The sequence below is a fragment of the Oncorhynchus mykiss genome, chromosome 24 (assembly GCF_013265735.2).
Source record: "Oncorhynchus mykiss isolate Arlee chromosome 24, USDA_OmykA_1.1, whole genome shotgun sequence".
Lineage (NCBI taxonomy): Eukaryota > Metazoa > Chordata > Actinopteri > Salmoniformes > Salmonidae > Oncorhynchus > Oncorhynchus mykiss.
The window spans coordinates 10,544,288-10,558,052 of record NC_048588.1 but is presented as its reverse complement, the minus strand read 5'-3'; the positions used below and the strand labels follow the sequence as shown (position 1 = coordinate 10,558,052).

The following is a 13,765-nucleotide window of genomic DNA, read 5'->3' as shown; positions in this document are numbered from 1 at the left end:
TGGGCACAGGCTTGTCCCTCAGAACCCTCTCCGTCTCCTCCTCCTCTGCAGGGGGAGCCGTGAGGGGCGGGGGCTTGTACACCAGGGGGGCGTCTAGTTTGGGGGTGAGGGTAGTGGTAGCGAGCCGTGCCAGGCGGGGGTCTGCAGGGGTGACGGTGGAGGCCAAGGAGGGGTTGGGAGAGTCCAACGCCTGGGCAGAGTCTGTAGCCCGGGAGAGGCGGGGGTCGCGAGCCAGCCGGGGGTCCCCCTGACGGGAGTCTGCCGGTCGGATGGAGGGGTGCGCTGGGGAGCCTTTCTGGAGGCGGGGGTCGCTGGGGGGACCCTCAGGTTTGGGGGGCCCTTGGCTCTGCTGGCGGAGCGTCTTCAGGATGGATGTGACACTGCCGCCTCCATCCTCATCCTCACTGGAGTACCAGTTAGCTGAGTCACCTAGGAGATAAAGCAACAGGAATCAGTGACATAGTCAACCGTACTGACGGTCTGTAAGTTATAAAGTAGAACCACAAACACTGAACATTTAAACGTTAAAACTTTTAAACGAAATTGGGATCCTGCTTGGGGTCATTGTCCATTTGGAAGACCCATTTGCGACCAAGCTTTAACTTCCTGGCTGATGTCTTGAGATGTTGTGTCAATATATACACATAATTGTTATGCCATTGTTATGCCACATATACACATAGCAAAATAAATGGCATCATGGGTAAGTGCAACAGTCCCTCCTGCAGCAAAGCACCCCCACAACATGATGCTGCCACCCCCGTGTTTCACGGTTGAGATGGTGTTCTTCGGCTTGCAAGCCTCCCCATTTCCTCCAAACATAGCGATGGTCATTATGGTCAAACAGTTCTATTTTTGTTTCATCAGAAAGGAGGACATTTCTCCAAAAAGTACAATCTTTGTCCCCATGTGCAGTAGCAAACCGTAGTCTGGCTTTTTTATGGCGCTTTTGGAGCAGTGGCTTCTTCCTTGCTGAGTGGCCTGTCAGGTTATGTCGATATAGGACTCGTTTTACTGTGGATATAGATACTTTTGCACCTGTTTCCTCCAGCATCTTCACAAGGTCCTGTGCTGTTGTTCTGGGATTGATTTGCACTTTTCGCACCAAAGCACATTCATCTCTAGGAGACAGAACGCGTCTCCTTCCTGAGTGGTATGACAGCTGCGTGGTCCCATGGTGTTTATACTTGAGTACTATTGTTTGTACAGATGAACGTGGTACCTTCAGGCATTGCTCCCAAGGATGAACCAGACTTGTGGAGGCCTACAATATTTTTTTCGGAGGTCTTGGCTAATTTCTTTTGATTTTCCCATGATGTCATAAATACATCCACAGGTACACCTTCAATTGACTCAAATTACGTCAATTAGCCTATCATAAGCTCATAAAGCCATTACATAATTTTCTGGAATTTTCCAAGCTGATCAAAGGCACGTCAATTTAGTGTATGGAAAAATGACTTATGTCATGCACAAAGTAGATGTCCTAACCGACTTGCCAAAACTATAGTTTGTTAACAAGAAATTTGTGGAGTGGTTGAAAAAAAAGTTTTAATGACTCCAATCTAAGAATATGTAAATTTACGACTTCACACTGTATACCCAAAATTAAAATAATTTGTAGCTGATTTCCTAGTGTTTTTAATCTTTTATCTCAGAAAACTTAGGGGGCCCAATAAAACCTTGGCCTGACCTAAATCAATGCCAGAGCCCAACATAATTAGTAGTCTCACACACCAACAGCTCCACCTAGCGACAGAGTGGAGTAGAGGCCCATCGGAGTCACTAATCTGATCCATGGGAGTGTATTACACAACCAGAGCCCAGAGGATGTTGACTCTGCTGAGGGTTACAAGTGAGGGTCAGCGGTGTCATACAGACATTTCCTGCCTCCTCGGGACACATATACATTTCTAACAAAACAAAAGGAGACAGGAACACTGTACATTTTCCAGACTTACGCAAGCACTTTGAGGCTAAAACAGTACGACTTGTTAATTACCGTTAGCTTTATATACGTTCCAAATGGCACACTATTCCCTTTATAGAGCACACTTTAGACCAGGGTGCAGCCAGGGTTTACACAGCATATGCACTCGACTGATCCTACTTTATGTGCCTTACGTAGCTAGCCTATACGGGTGAGTGCGACCTAGAGCAAGTATTTATATGCTGTCTGTATTAATATAGCATTGTCCTGCAGTGTTTGCACTGCCAATGCACTGTTTATACGGTGTCAGTGGGAATTATTTGTTTTGTCTATGGAGAATTGAGATGGAGTCATGCCAGGTTCACCAGGCCCAGTAGAAGTACTTATGTTTTTGTCTGTGCTGGCTTGCCATTATATTAGTGTCTAAGCAACATACCAGCATGGCCACAGCATACCACCCTGCATACCACTGCTGGCTTGCTTCTGAAGCTAAGCAGGGTTGGTCCTGGTCAGTTCCTGGATGGGAGACCAGATGCTGCTGAAGTGGTGTTGGAGGGCCAGTAGGAGGCACTCTTTCCTCTGGTCTAAAAAAAATATCCCAATGTGCCGTCTTTTTGGATGGGACATTAAACGGGTGTCCTGACTCTCTGAGGTCATTAAAGAGCCCATGGCACTTATCGTAAGAGTAGGGGTGTTAACCCCGGTGTCCTGTCTAAATTCCCAATCTGGCCCTCAAACCATCACGGTCACCTAATAATCCCCAGTTTACAATTGGCTCATTCATCCCCCTCCTCTCCCCTGTAACTATTCCTCAGGTCGTTGCTGCAAATGAGAACGTGTTCTCAGTCAACTTACCTGGTAAAATAACGGATAAATAAATAGCATAATAGACTTCAATACAGTGTCTAAAACAGGGGTGGGCAATGTTTTCGGACCAATGTGTTCATCAAAAGCAATTTGCAGGCCAGAAAAAGGATAGTTATTTGAAAACGTATAGGTCTATTATAATTTGACATACACCGATTCAAATTAGTGGATTCGGATATTTCAGCCACACCAGTTGCTGACAGTAGGGCTGGGCGATATGGACAAAATCTCATATCCCGATATAGGTAATTTCATATCCCAATAACGATACATCCCATGATATACACATTTTCTGTCAATTCAATGAATAAATTGTATATATAAAATGACCACACGTAAAGGCCTATTTCTTATTACATTTTGAATTATACTCAACAAATAAGGCATTTACATGTGGTACCTTGGGTCGAGTGTTGAGCACCAACTCACGAAACCCCCGTTTCTCAACCGTGTAAATTGGGGCCATATCTTTGCAGATGTAAGTGGAAACGGCAGCCTATTGCAAGGTCTGAGTCGGGGGTTTGCTTTGATCACTCGACTGTACTTTTTTGGGTCTCATCCGTAGACTCTCTCCGTACTGTTTCACATGATTCTTGTGTAGGTGGTAAGAGGTTAGTGGTGTTTGAGCCTGTTGTTGGGACCGGGGACGGTTTTCTGGTCCGTGTCAGACTTTTCATACCCAAACCACGTCCATGCGACCGAAGTTGACCCTCTTTAAGGTACGAGCTTCGTGCTCTGTGTCACATTCACTCTCCTCCATGTTTGTTTGTATTGCAAATTTCCTTTTACACGCAAAGCCAATGTCCATTTGACGAAAAATATTGCCGTAAAGAGTGTGATTTGCGACACAACGAAATAAACAATAGGAAAATGTCTATCGTTTCATATTATGCTCTATCGTCAGACGATATATATCGTCATATCGCCCACAATGCCCAGCCCTAGCTGACAGGTGTATAAATACAGAGCACACAGCCATGCAATCTCCATAGACAAACATTGGCAGTAGAATGGCCTTACTGAAGAGCTCAGTGACTTTCAACGTGGCATCGTCACAGGATGCCACCTTTCCAACAAGTCAGTCTGTCAAATTTCTGACCTGCACCGGTCAACTGTAAATGCTGTTATTGTGAAGTGGAAACGTTTAGGAGCAACAACGGTTCAGCCGTGAAGTGGTAGGCCACACAAGCTCACAGAACGGAACCGCCGACTGTTGAAGCGCGTCTGTCCTCAGTTGCAACATTCACTACCAAGTTCCAAACTGCCTCTGGAAGCAACATCAGCACAAGAACCGTTCGTTGGGAGCTACATGAAAGGAGATTCCATGGCCAAGCAGCCGCACACAAGCCTAAGATCACTATGTGCAATGCCAAGCGTCGGCAGGAGTGATTAAAGCTCGCCGCCATTGGACTCTGGAGGAGTGGAAATGCATTCTATGGAGTGATGAATCACGCTTCACCATCTGGCAGTCCGATGGACAAATCTGGGTTTGACGGATGCCAGGCAGGAGAACGCTGCCTGCCCCAATGCATTGTGCCAACTGTACAGTTTTGGCAACAGTTTGGGGGAGGCCCTTTCCTGTTTAACCATGACAATGCCCCCTTGCACAAAGTGAGGTCCATACAGAAATGGTTTGTCGAGATCGGTGTGGAAGAACTTGACTGGCCTGCACAGAGCCCTGACCTCAACCACATCAAACACCTTTTGGATAAATTGGAACGCCAACTGCGAGCCAGGCCTAATCGCCCAATATCAGTGTCCGACCTCACTAATGCTCTTGTGGTCTGAATGGAAGCAAGTCCCGCAGCAATGTTCCAACATCTAGTGGAAAGCCTTCCCAGAAGAGTGGAGGCTATTATAGCACCAAAGAGGGTACAAACTCCATATTAATGCCCATGATTTTGGAATGAGATGTTTGACGAGCAGGTGTCCACATACTCTTGGTCATGTAGTGTACTTTATATCTAGTTTTAGACATTCAAGAGTGGCCTGGGTGGCCTAGAGTGGTGTAACGGTCTAGGTCGCTGCCTTCAGTGTACTATTGCAGCATGGATTCGAATCCGGCCCACTGCTATTTCAGCAACTCTCTCCTTTATCTTTCCCCTCTCTATCTAATCACAATTATTTTTTAAACATTTTTTAAAGAGTGGCCTGGAGTGTCTACGCCCGGGGGGGGGGGTCTACTAAGCTAACATATTAAATTGTTTTAAAATGGTCATACCAAGGATCATTTAGATATGTGATTTTGAATTTTAGGATTAAAAAAATATTGAACGCATGTTGCCCACCCCTGGTCTACAGTCGGTCTGTCTGTCTGTGTGTGTGTATATATATATATATATAGAACGTACCTTCCACGTCCCTCTCTCCTACCCCCTTGGCAAGTCTGGCCCTCTCCTCATCCTCCTGCTGTTTCTGTTGAATTCTCATGAACAGCATGCGTTGGGCCGGCGGCAGAAAGTCAGGCACTCCCATCCCCGCCTGCTGATTGGCCGAGCCTCCGTTTGCGGGAACGTCAGGACCTCCCACGGAGCTATGGTTTCCTCCCGATCCTCTTGCTTCTTTCACGTCCATCCCTCCAAAGCCCTGGAAGTGATCACCTGAAAGGTACAGGAGGAAGGTTGACAACTACAATACAGAACACTCTCAGAGACACATAACAGCACAGGTTTAGATTCAATCTGAAATGATATTGGAGGGAAGTCTCTGATTAGTCTCTGATGCGAACAGTGATTGTATGCTTCGTTCATGATGTGATACGATATCAGCTCAGCTCACCTTCCTCCACCACCTCGTCCATATTCATGTCTTGCTGCTGGTTGAAGAAGTTATCAAAGAAGTTACCCCCTGGAGGAGGTCCGGGGGGCATCATAGGCCCCCCTTCTGGGCCAAAGCCTGGCATCATGGGGGGTCCTCCAGGGCCCATGGGTGGGGGAGGACACATGGACATGTCTGGGGGCATCATGCCAGGTGGAGGGAACCGAGGCGGAGGCCCACCAGGCCCACCGGGGTGCCCTTGGGGGCCAGTGGCGCCAGCTTGGCCTGTGGCAGTTCCTGGGGTCTGACCTCTGTAGAGAGAAAGATTGTTGAGTTATACCATGTTCCTAGCGCACACTCAAAACTATAAAAGCCACATAAATAGGTTTGGATGGATGTGAAAAGCTCACCGGTGATTAGCTAGTTTCTGAGCTAGCTGTCCCGTGGGCTGCACCTTGATCTCAAACAACGAGGGGATCTTCTTCCCTCCATTGCCAGAACAGGGGGGTGGGGGGCCCATGGATGGGGGTGCGGGACCATTGGGGTTGGGAGGGCCCTGGTAGGGGCCACTGTCTGGGTAGGTGGGAAGGGAACCAGGACAGGGACCGGGCCCTTGGTTAGGCCCTGGGCCGGGGAGGCCGTTGGGGGACATGGGGCCCTGTGGTGGTCCAGGAGATCCAAAGTCCCCAGGACCAGAGTTGTCGGGAGGCCCTGGTCTGGGCGGTGTCGGGAGCAGGCCCACCCCAGGAGGAGGCTTGGGAAGGGGGTTGATCCCCTGCTTCTTTAGCTCCTCCACCTCCTTCTCATCCTCAGCTCCAGCCTCGGCATCCTCCGCCAGCATCTACAAACATGAGGTGAAAAGGTGGTCAAAAGGGGTTAACAGACTAACACAGAGGAGAGGGAGTGAGTTAAAGAAACAGAGAGAATTGGTGTCTAAATCCACTTGAGGACGGCTCACCTTGTTTAGCAGGTCTTGGGTGTCGTCGGTCAGAGGCTCGTGGGAGAACATGCATTCGTCTCCATTCACACAGCTCCCGGTGGTGTGGAACAGCTTGCAGGGGAAATCACGTGCTGGGGAGTTAAGGAACTATGGAAGGCCTGGATGGACTGAAATCACTCAAAGACTGTCTCGGGGGTAGCACTGATATAGGCTATACTAAACTTGACAACTAGTATGGCCGTTCTAGCAATGCTAGCTGGAAACACACACTGAAGGAAATGTCCTATCTGATACAAAGTGGACTGCAGGTAAAGGATATCATGCATGTAGGGGCAGTTTTCAGCCCGTGCGCAGAAGCCGGTGATGTAGAACTTGCAGAGTTCTTTCTTCTTGGGCAGCTCAATGTCGTGGCTGAAGTTGCAGTGTTCCCCCTGGAAAGTTGGCAAAGCGTTAAAACAATAAAAAATCACATTTGGACAAGATTTTAAAAAGCAGTTGACGGTAACATATGTCAGAAGAAAAATTATTTGGCATTCTATTGAGAATGCCTGGCAAGAACATTATCTCTGCTCAAATTCCATGATTTCCTTCTTACCCAAGTACAGCGGCCCTCCATGTAGTACTTGCAGATGGCTTTCCCTTTCTTGTCTTGGTGCTTGTCCCCCTGGTGCTTGTTGTGCTGGCCTCCTCCTCCATCCTGCACCACAACACAAGCAAACAAGCATTACCAGTTTCAGAGCGTTATCAGAAACTTGTACAGGTTGAGTATTCATTCAGATGAGCGAGCAGGTCTGTAAGGTGTTGTAGTTGGTTTTATTCTCACCCCCATGTCACCATTGTCTCCATTGTTGTCCTCATCGTGACCCTGGTCTCCGCCCCCTCGGCCTCTCCCCCGGTTCCTCCCTCGGCCTCCCCGGTTCATACCACGCCCCTGTTTCCCCCGGCCCCGCCCCCGCCCACCTTTACCACCTGGTTGGAGCAGAGAGAGACACTTCATCAGTGGGCTACAATGGAACAAGACAGGCAACCATTTTGGATCGGGTGCAAAGCATGTTTACTTAGGAAGGACATCAGAACAGCTAACCTAGCATGTCTTTATTACAGTAGCATGACTAAGTATTGTGTAGTGTGAATAATAGTGGTAATCCTTCACATTCTGACAGCCAACTCACCCCTTCCACGGTCTTTGGACTTCCTGTACTGAGAGTATTCATCATAGTCATCTTCACCCATGTGGTCATAGTCATCGTCTCCATACTAGAACACAACATCAACTGGATGAGGAACAATTCAGAAACAAAACACTTTCCCAAAACAATATAATTTAGCAAGCACACCAGTATCATTGATAAACAATGTGAAATGATCTGTGCATCTGGGGCCAGAGGATGACTGTCTTTGACTCACCTCCATCTCGTCTCCTCCTCCTCCTCCTCCATACATCATTCCTTCTCCATCCTCATTGTCTCCGCCCATCTTGCCCCCTCGTCCCCGACCCCTGCTCCCTCCTCTTCCTCTACCTCCACGCCCTCCTCTCATGCCTCCTCGACCTCTCTGGTTCTTCATACGACCTTTACCTCCTGTGGAGAAAGAAAAAGAAGCACTGTCAGCACCTTGTGTCAGCATCTCCACGGCACACGGGGACCTGCAAGCAAACTAGTAAGGGTCGTTCAATTCACCTCTGACCCCATTTTTTCTACCTCTGCCCCCGCGACAGTTGCCCCTTCCACCTCCATCACCGCTGCCTCCCTCCTTGGCCTTGCGGTACTGGTTGAGCTCCTTGGTGAAGTCATCGTAGTCTTCATCGCCCATCTCCTCATCCTCCTCTCCCTCGAAGTTCTCCTCTTCATAATCGCCGTAGCTCCCGTAGCTTTGCTTGTCCATCTTCACGTAGCTGCCCTTCTTAGGCATGGGGCCCCCGTGGCCAGAGGACGGGGCTGGTGGGTAACCTCCAAGGGACTGGGAAGGAAACAAAATCATTCTTAGACCACTGTAATTACATGGTGACAAACAGACTAGCAACTCCGCAGCAGGTATCATGTGATTTAGAGCGCTGCCATGGGGTAACTTACAGAAGGGGTGTACGTAGGGCTATAGTCCCGATACTTCCTCTTCTCACCTGGGCTGTAGTCAGAGTCATCGCTAAAGTCTGAGTGGTCATCACTGGAGGAGGCATGACGCTGTAACACCACACACAACACAGAAAGAGAGATAGGTTGAGTGACAAAGTACGAATAAACATTTAGACTAAACAGTAAGAAAGCAATAACATCCCTGATCTGAAGGGTATGTATAGGACGATGAAAGCCAGAGCTGAGCTGGATGTGAAACACACACACACAAACGCTATCTTACTTTGTGCTTGGATTTGCGTCTCTTCTTGGCTCTCCTCTTCTCCTTCTCTCGCTCCCTCTCTTTTTTCCTCTTCCTCTTGTGGCGGCGGGCCTTCTCGTCGTCCTTCTCGTCGCCGCTGGCGTGGCGCTCTTTGCTACGGTGAATTTTCTCTGGGGGGGCCGCCTCTGCTGCTGTTGATTCTTCACCTGCAGCTCCATCTTCTCCTCCTCCCCCGGTGCTGGGCTCCTCTGCCACCTCCACCTCTCCACCATCATCCTCCAACTCCCCCTCTTCCAGCTCACCATCCTCACGTCTGTGACAAACAGAGAACAGATAGGCAGGACATCAAAATTCTGTTCAAGCCACACTCCGGTCTCAAACGCGTAGTTCATGTTTGGACTCCCAGTATGGGACAGGTGAATGGGTCCTGGGTGGTGAACATTACATTCCTAGACACCACCACCAGACCATAATTATAAGGGATCAAAGCTTTTTGTCTGGGGAAAGGTAAAGTGGGAAAAAATGGCATTAACAACTGCGAGTGCTAGGTTGGGAATTTGGATAATTCCCTTTTCATGGTTGAGCTAAAATAGCAAAATTCAAGTGTACCTGTTCTACACATTGATGCCTTGTATAGCCCGAGGGAGTCACTTCCCTCATGTTCTAACGTGAAGAATTTAATTTGTGGGTTTCAGTCACTAATTATGGCTTTTCCGGTGGTTGTCCTCGGGGCCAATCAGCTGTTGTTATCCTATCCTGCGATAATGTCTGAGAGCTGCGTTTCTCTGAACTCGTCAAACATTAATCACACCACCGTTCACCCACAAACCATGACACAACGTAGGCTGCTCTGCTGGAACCTTCTGATGAGTTATGAGTGTTTGGGTGACTGGGTTGACGGTTGGCTGTTATTGTGGGTGACATAAAGGACCTAGTGTCTGCTGAGAGTCAGAGGGCCAGATCATGTTTTTCTTAGACTGAACACATAGGCCTAACGACTGTATGCTGGAGATAGGACTGCTAGGGTGTAAAGGATGTGTGTTATTTGTGTCAAAACAAGCCGAGTTATCGCGAGGAGGACAGGGATAAGGTGGGTGTGGTCTGTGGTAAACAAATTATATGACAGTTAATATATGGGACAGCAATCAGTAACAGCAAGTTTCTCTGCATTTCGTTATAGGTATGACATTTCCATGTGTGTGTAATGTGTACACTTTGAGCTTCACTGTTTTGTCTCTTTGGACTGGGAGAAGTTGAGAGTGATGCAACTATGATGATGCAACTGGTGGGGAGGGGGATTCAGTACTGCTGGACATGCGGAATCCGTTGGCCTTCATGATACAGGGTGGATTCAACATCAACATTCATTTCAAGGACATTTTGAAAGCAATAGGCCCATCACTAAATCGAGCTAGTCATTCCTGTGCGGGGAGATCAAAGTGTTTACATAACAAAAATGATCTTAAACAGTCTGCTATTTATCAGTGAAGATCAGTCAATTTCATCTGTCAACAGACCTCAACAGCATGCAATATGCTTGCTTAGAAGATTAAAATATTTAACCAACAACCAATACAAATCTCAAACGTTACACAGGAAACTGCAATGGTTAAAACTGTATTAAAACTGGAATAGCTGGGCCTAAATGTGGCTAGAGAACACAGACAAGAAATTAGAAACAGATACATTTTCCCCTTGCCACCTTTCAAGGTGTAGTTTCACAGAGGCGTGCCATTACATGATTTACTGAAATACACTGGCGTGACAATAAGGCATGTGAGACAAGTCAGTTAAGAACAATTTTGTATTTACAATGACAGCACACCTCAGCCAAACCCTAACGACACTGGGCCAATTATGCGCCGCCCTATGGATGATAAGTAGGATATAACCACTATGTCCATTTGAAGCGTCACTATAGCCAGAGTTCAGCCTACAGAGTGAACAGATATTTGCTGACACTGATCAGAGCAGGCTTGAGTAACAGTCTCGCTTTAAGTGTCTGGTATAGCCTAACTTCAAAATGGTACAGGTTAGGCCTTTATTTGATTATTCAAATACAGATTACAATTCTGACTTTTGGCCAAAGTACACAGAAGTGGTTTCGGTAGTAAAACAATGAGTTCGATGTAGGCTATAGAATAGACTATACTCTGAGCATACAGACCCAATCTGTGGACATAGTCAACATTTATTTGTGTCAATTGGCCTATCTTTATACTCACACCAACACAGTCCACACCACATCCTCAACATACTAACTTCCTATGTAGGACATGACTTTCCTCCTGGGCCCGAGGGTTGCTGGGACTTACTACAGTCTCCTGCTCCTCCTTACGTTTAGTTATCCTAAGTTTACTCTCAGCCAGAGAGGGACCAGATATAGATCTAGCCACTCTTAAATAAACCAAATTCTTCTACAACTGCAAGTTGATACATTTTTTCCTTCATTGTGAATGGCATGAATCAATGGCGTCAACATAATTTAACTCAGCACAGCCAACCCTTGAATCATGATCACTCACGTCCTTCAAGAGGCACAATGAGGCCATTCTTGATGAGCGCAGAACTTTACATTGCTGGGGGTTCTTTGGACTGACATGGGCACGTACACAGAACAAAGGCTCTACTGACATAGCTCTGACTCCTTGCCCCTTTCTCTAGTGGGGTGCCAGGTTCAAGTATTCAGGATTCTGCGGACAAGCAAAACGCTTTATCATGATTTTGCTCAGTTCAGATGCCAGTCAAGCCAACCTATACTTCTACAGAGATGTGCCACTCCCATTGGTTGGGAGTATGCCAAACCATTTAGCTGTGTAAAGAGACGTTAGGGTCTAGCCAAACCTATCTTGTCTTGCCCTGAATGAAAACTTCTTCTTACAACATTATGTAGTAGCCTATTTCAAACTGAGGTTACAGGTGTTTTGGTTTATTAACATTACGGTAATAAAGAATTTTATATAAAAAGTATATTGTCAGGCTGGTTAGATGTCCTGACAATTGTGTTAAATGGCAAATGCAAAGCACCTGTCAACAGCCTCCTCTGGGTTTAATAGCCCACATCACAAAGACTTTGCAAAAAAAAAGGATGCATCACTCCAATAACAACAGAGGGGTCAGGAAATGATAGCACTCACTACTGCCAATTAGATAAGGCTCTAGTCTACTCTACGCCAAGGAACTATGAACAGAAAAAAAGTTACACTTGGATCCAAATATATAGCCTAATAAAAATAAATAATACACAATCACACTTCAAACAAGACAACCTTTACAGTTGCTATAGAGTTGTGTGCGTGCACTGGACACACCCTATGTAGTTCCAATAGCATAAACTGAGCTAGTGCTGAAAGTACTAGGTACAATCAGTCATGTAAACTTAAATTTTCACTTAAAAATACATTTTACAATACTTTTCATGCATCATCACAACACAATTACAGCTTAATTAAAAAGGTCAAAAAGTTCCCTAATAATCAATTAAACTACAAACAATGGGCCTTTGGGAAGTACTTACTGTGAGAGGTTTTCTTCACATTCTGCACTCAAAAGCACTGGTATGACCATTTCCCCCCCAAAAAGTTTTTCACATAATAGTGGTCTCCCCACTTTATTATTAGGGTTTGTGGAAATGGTATAACTTGGGTTGTTGGGGGTGCTGAAGACAGGGAAATCAGGTAACATTTGTGGTTTACTTTACTTTTTAGACATCTGATATGCTTTGCAAACGTTCAACACAGTGCTGGGATTTGGTGGGTGTTTGGGATAACAATCTAAAGTAATATAGCAGTCTTTCCTGAGAAGAGAGAAACTTTATAGGGGCACAAAATTAGGCAATTGTCCTGAACTAGCAAAGGAAGAAAATGTTAAATCCATGAATGTACAGATCTAGTAATAATTTAAATAAAATACAAAAAAATGGGTGGCACAAACATTAAAGTGGATGAGCATGCTAAAACAATTGTGCAATCACGTTTGTTACATTTTTGTTGACTAGTTAGTATGACCAATTTCACGCCCTGGAAATGTATCAATCTGTTAATTGTTAGTGATTAAACGTTATATTAATCCCTAGCTAGTTGTCTTAGTTAACATTAGCCCGTGGACCAATAGTGAACTTCAGATAGTTAACATTAACTAATCGAACCAATTAATTTTATTCGCCGATTTAAGAGGGCTCTGTCTATATATAGGGTGACAAGTGAACAGCTGCATCAATTCCAATGACAAAATGCTTTCAACACAACTATCTAGTTGCTAAAAAAAGGGCAGGCACAATGGCGGCCTTTGCTTACAAGCTAGATTGGTCTGGCAAGCTAGCTAGCAAAAAAATAACTGCGTAGTTAGCCACTTCGTTACTTAGCATGAGTGCTAATAAAGGAAATACCTCCAATGTCCCACAACTGGCTATTAATCCATTGCAAACAAGTCTTTGACCTGAAAAACCTAGAATGTAATGATTAAACCTAGAATGTAATGATTAATTATGAAACTGTTAAAATTCGCCCTATTGGCTTGGCGGATAGTTAGCAAACTGGCTTTTTTTCCCCCACGGAGGGCAGCCAGCTAGCTGGCGAGTTGGAGCGTTAGCTAGTCCTGTCGTTGCGATGCAATTTTGCAAAGCTTTTGTGTTCAAGAACGTTTTGGACATATAACTAATTGGAAATCTATTCAGAAATACATTTTTGCTAGTTAAGTTGATGGTGGACAATTAGCAAGCAAAAATCATATTTTTCTTCATTCACTCTACTTTGGTGGGGATGCAACTTTGATGGATCAATTATTTGAACTGATGGTCTTTTTTCTTCATAAAATAACTCCTTGAAATACTTATTCAAACTGAACAGATCCCAGGTTCATATTTGACCTTCCAGTTTGCGCTGAGCAACGTTTCAAGATGGCGTTCGTTACCTCTGTACTTGTTCCCCAGAAAAAGG

At 45.8% G+C, this 13,765-nt stretch overlaps 2 protein-coding genes across 4 annotated transcripts in view; one reads left to right on the top strand and one right to left on the bottom strand.

Moving 5' to 3' along the window:
- LOC110503716 (zinc finger CCCH domain-containing protein 4) overlaps nucleotides 1-13,765 on the bottom strand; it is a 16,739-nt gene that overhangs the window by 2,267 nt on the left and 707 nt on the right. The window contains exons 1-14 of one of the 3 annotated variants that reach the window (XM_036962158.1): nucleotides 12,346-12,684; nucleotides 8,850-9,141; nucleotides 8,567-8,674; nucleotides 8,195-8,453; nucleotides 7,902-8,074; nucleotides 7,667-7,751; nucleotides 7,318-7,463; nucleotides 7,090-7,191; nucleotides 6,814-6,925; nucleotides 6,513-6,622; nucleotides 5,965-6,395; nucleotides 5,576-5,865; nucleotides 5,149-5,397; nucleotides 1-429 (exon numbers count right to left, since the gene is read on the bottom strand). The exon at nucleotides 1-429 is cut by the window's left edge and continues 2,267 nt beyond it. In XM_036962158.1, coding sequence (XP_036818053.1) covers nucleotides 1-429; nucleotides 5,149-5,397; nucleotides 5,576-5,865; nucleotides 5,965-6,395; nucleotides 6,513-6,622; nucleotides 6,814-6,925; nucleotides 7,090-7,191; nucleotides 7,318-7,463; nucleotides 7,667-7,751; nucleotides 7,902-8,074; nucleotides 8,195-8,453; nucleotides 8,567-8,674; nucleotides 8,850-9,141; nucleotides 12,346-12,512 — 2,953 coding nt within the window. In that variant the 5' untranslated portion in view covers nucleotides 12,513-12,684. Of the gene's footprint in view, nucleotides 430-5,148; nucleotides 5,398-5,575; nucleotides 5,866-5,964; nucleotides 6,396-6,512; nucleotides 6,623-6,813; nucleotides 6,926-7,089; nucleotides 7,192-7,317; nucleotides 7,464-7,666; nucleotides 7,752-7,901; nucleotides 8,075-8,173; nucleotides 8,454-8,566; nucleotides 8,675-8,849; nucleotides 9,142-12,345; nucleotides 12,685-13,765 lie in introns of those variants that run through there. The other 2 variants (XM_036962157.1, XM_036962159.1) reach the window with 2 other exon arrangements.
- Nucleotides 12,407-13,765, top strand: part of LOC110503717 (SUMO-activating enzyme subunit 1) — a 22,639-nt gene continuing 21,280 nt past the window's right edge. The window contains exon 1 of the mRNA XM_021582197.2: nucleotides 12,407-12,505. The gene's annotated coding sequence lies outside the window, so the exon portion shown is untranslated. The remainder of the gene's footprint in view (nucleotides 12,506-13,765) is intronic.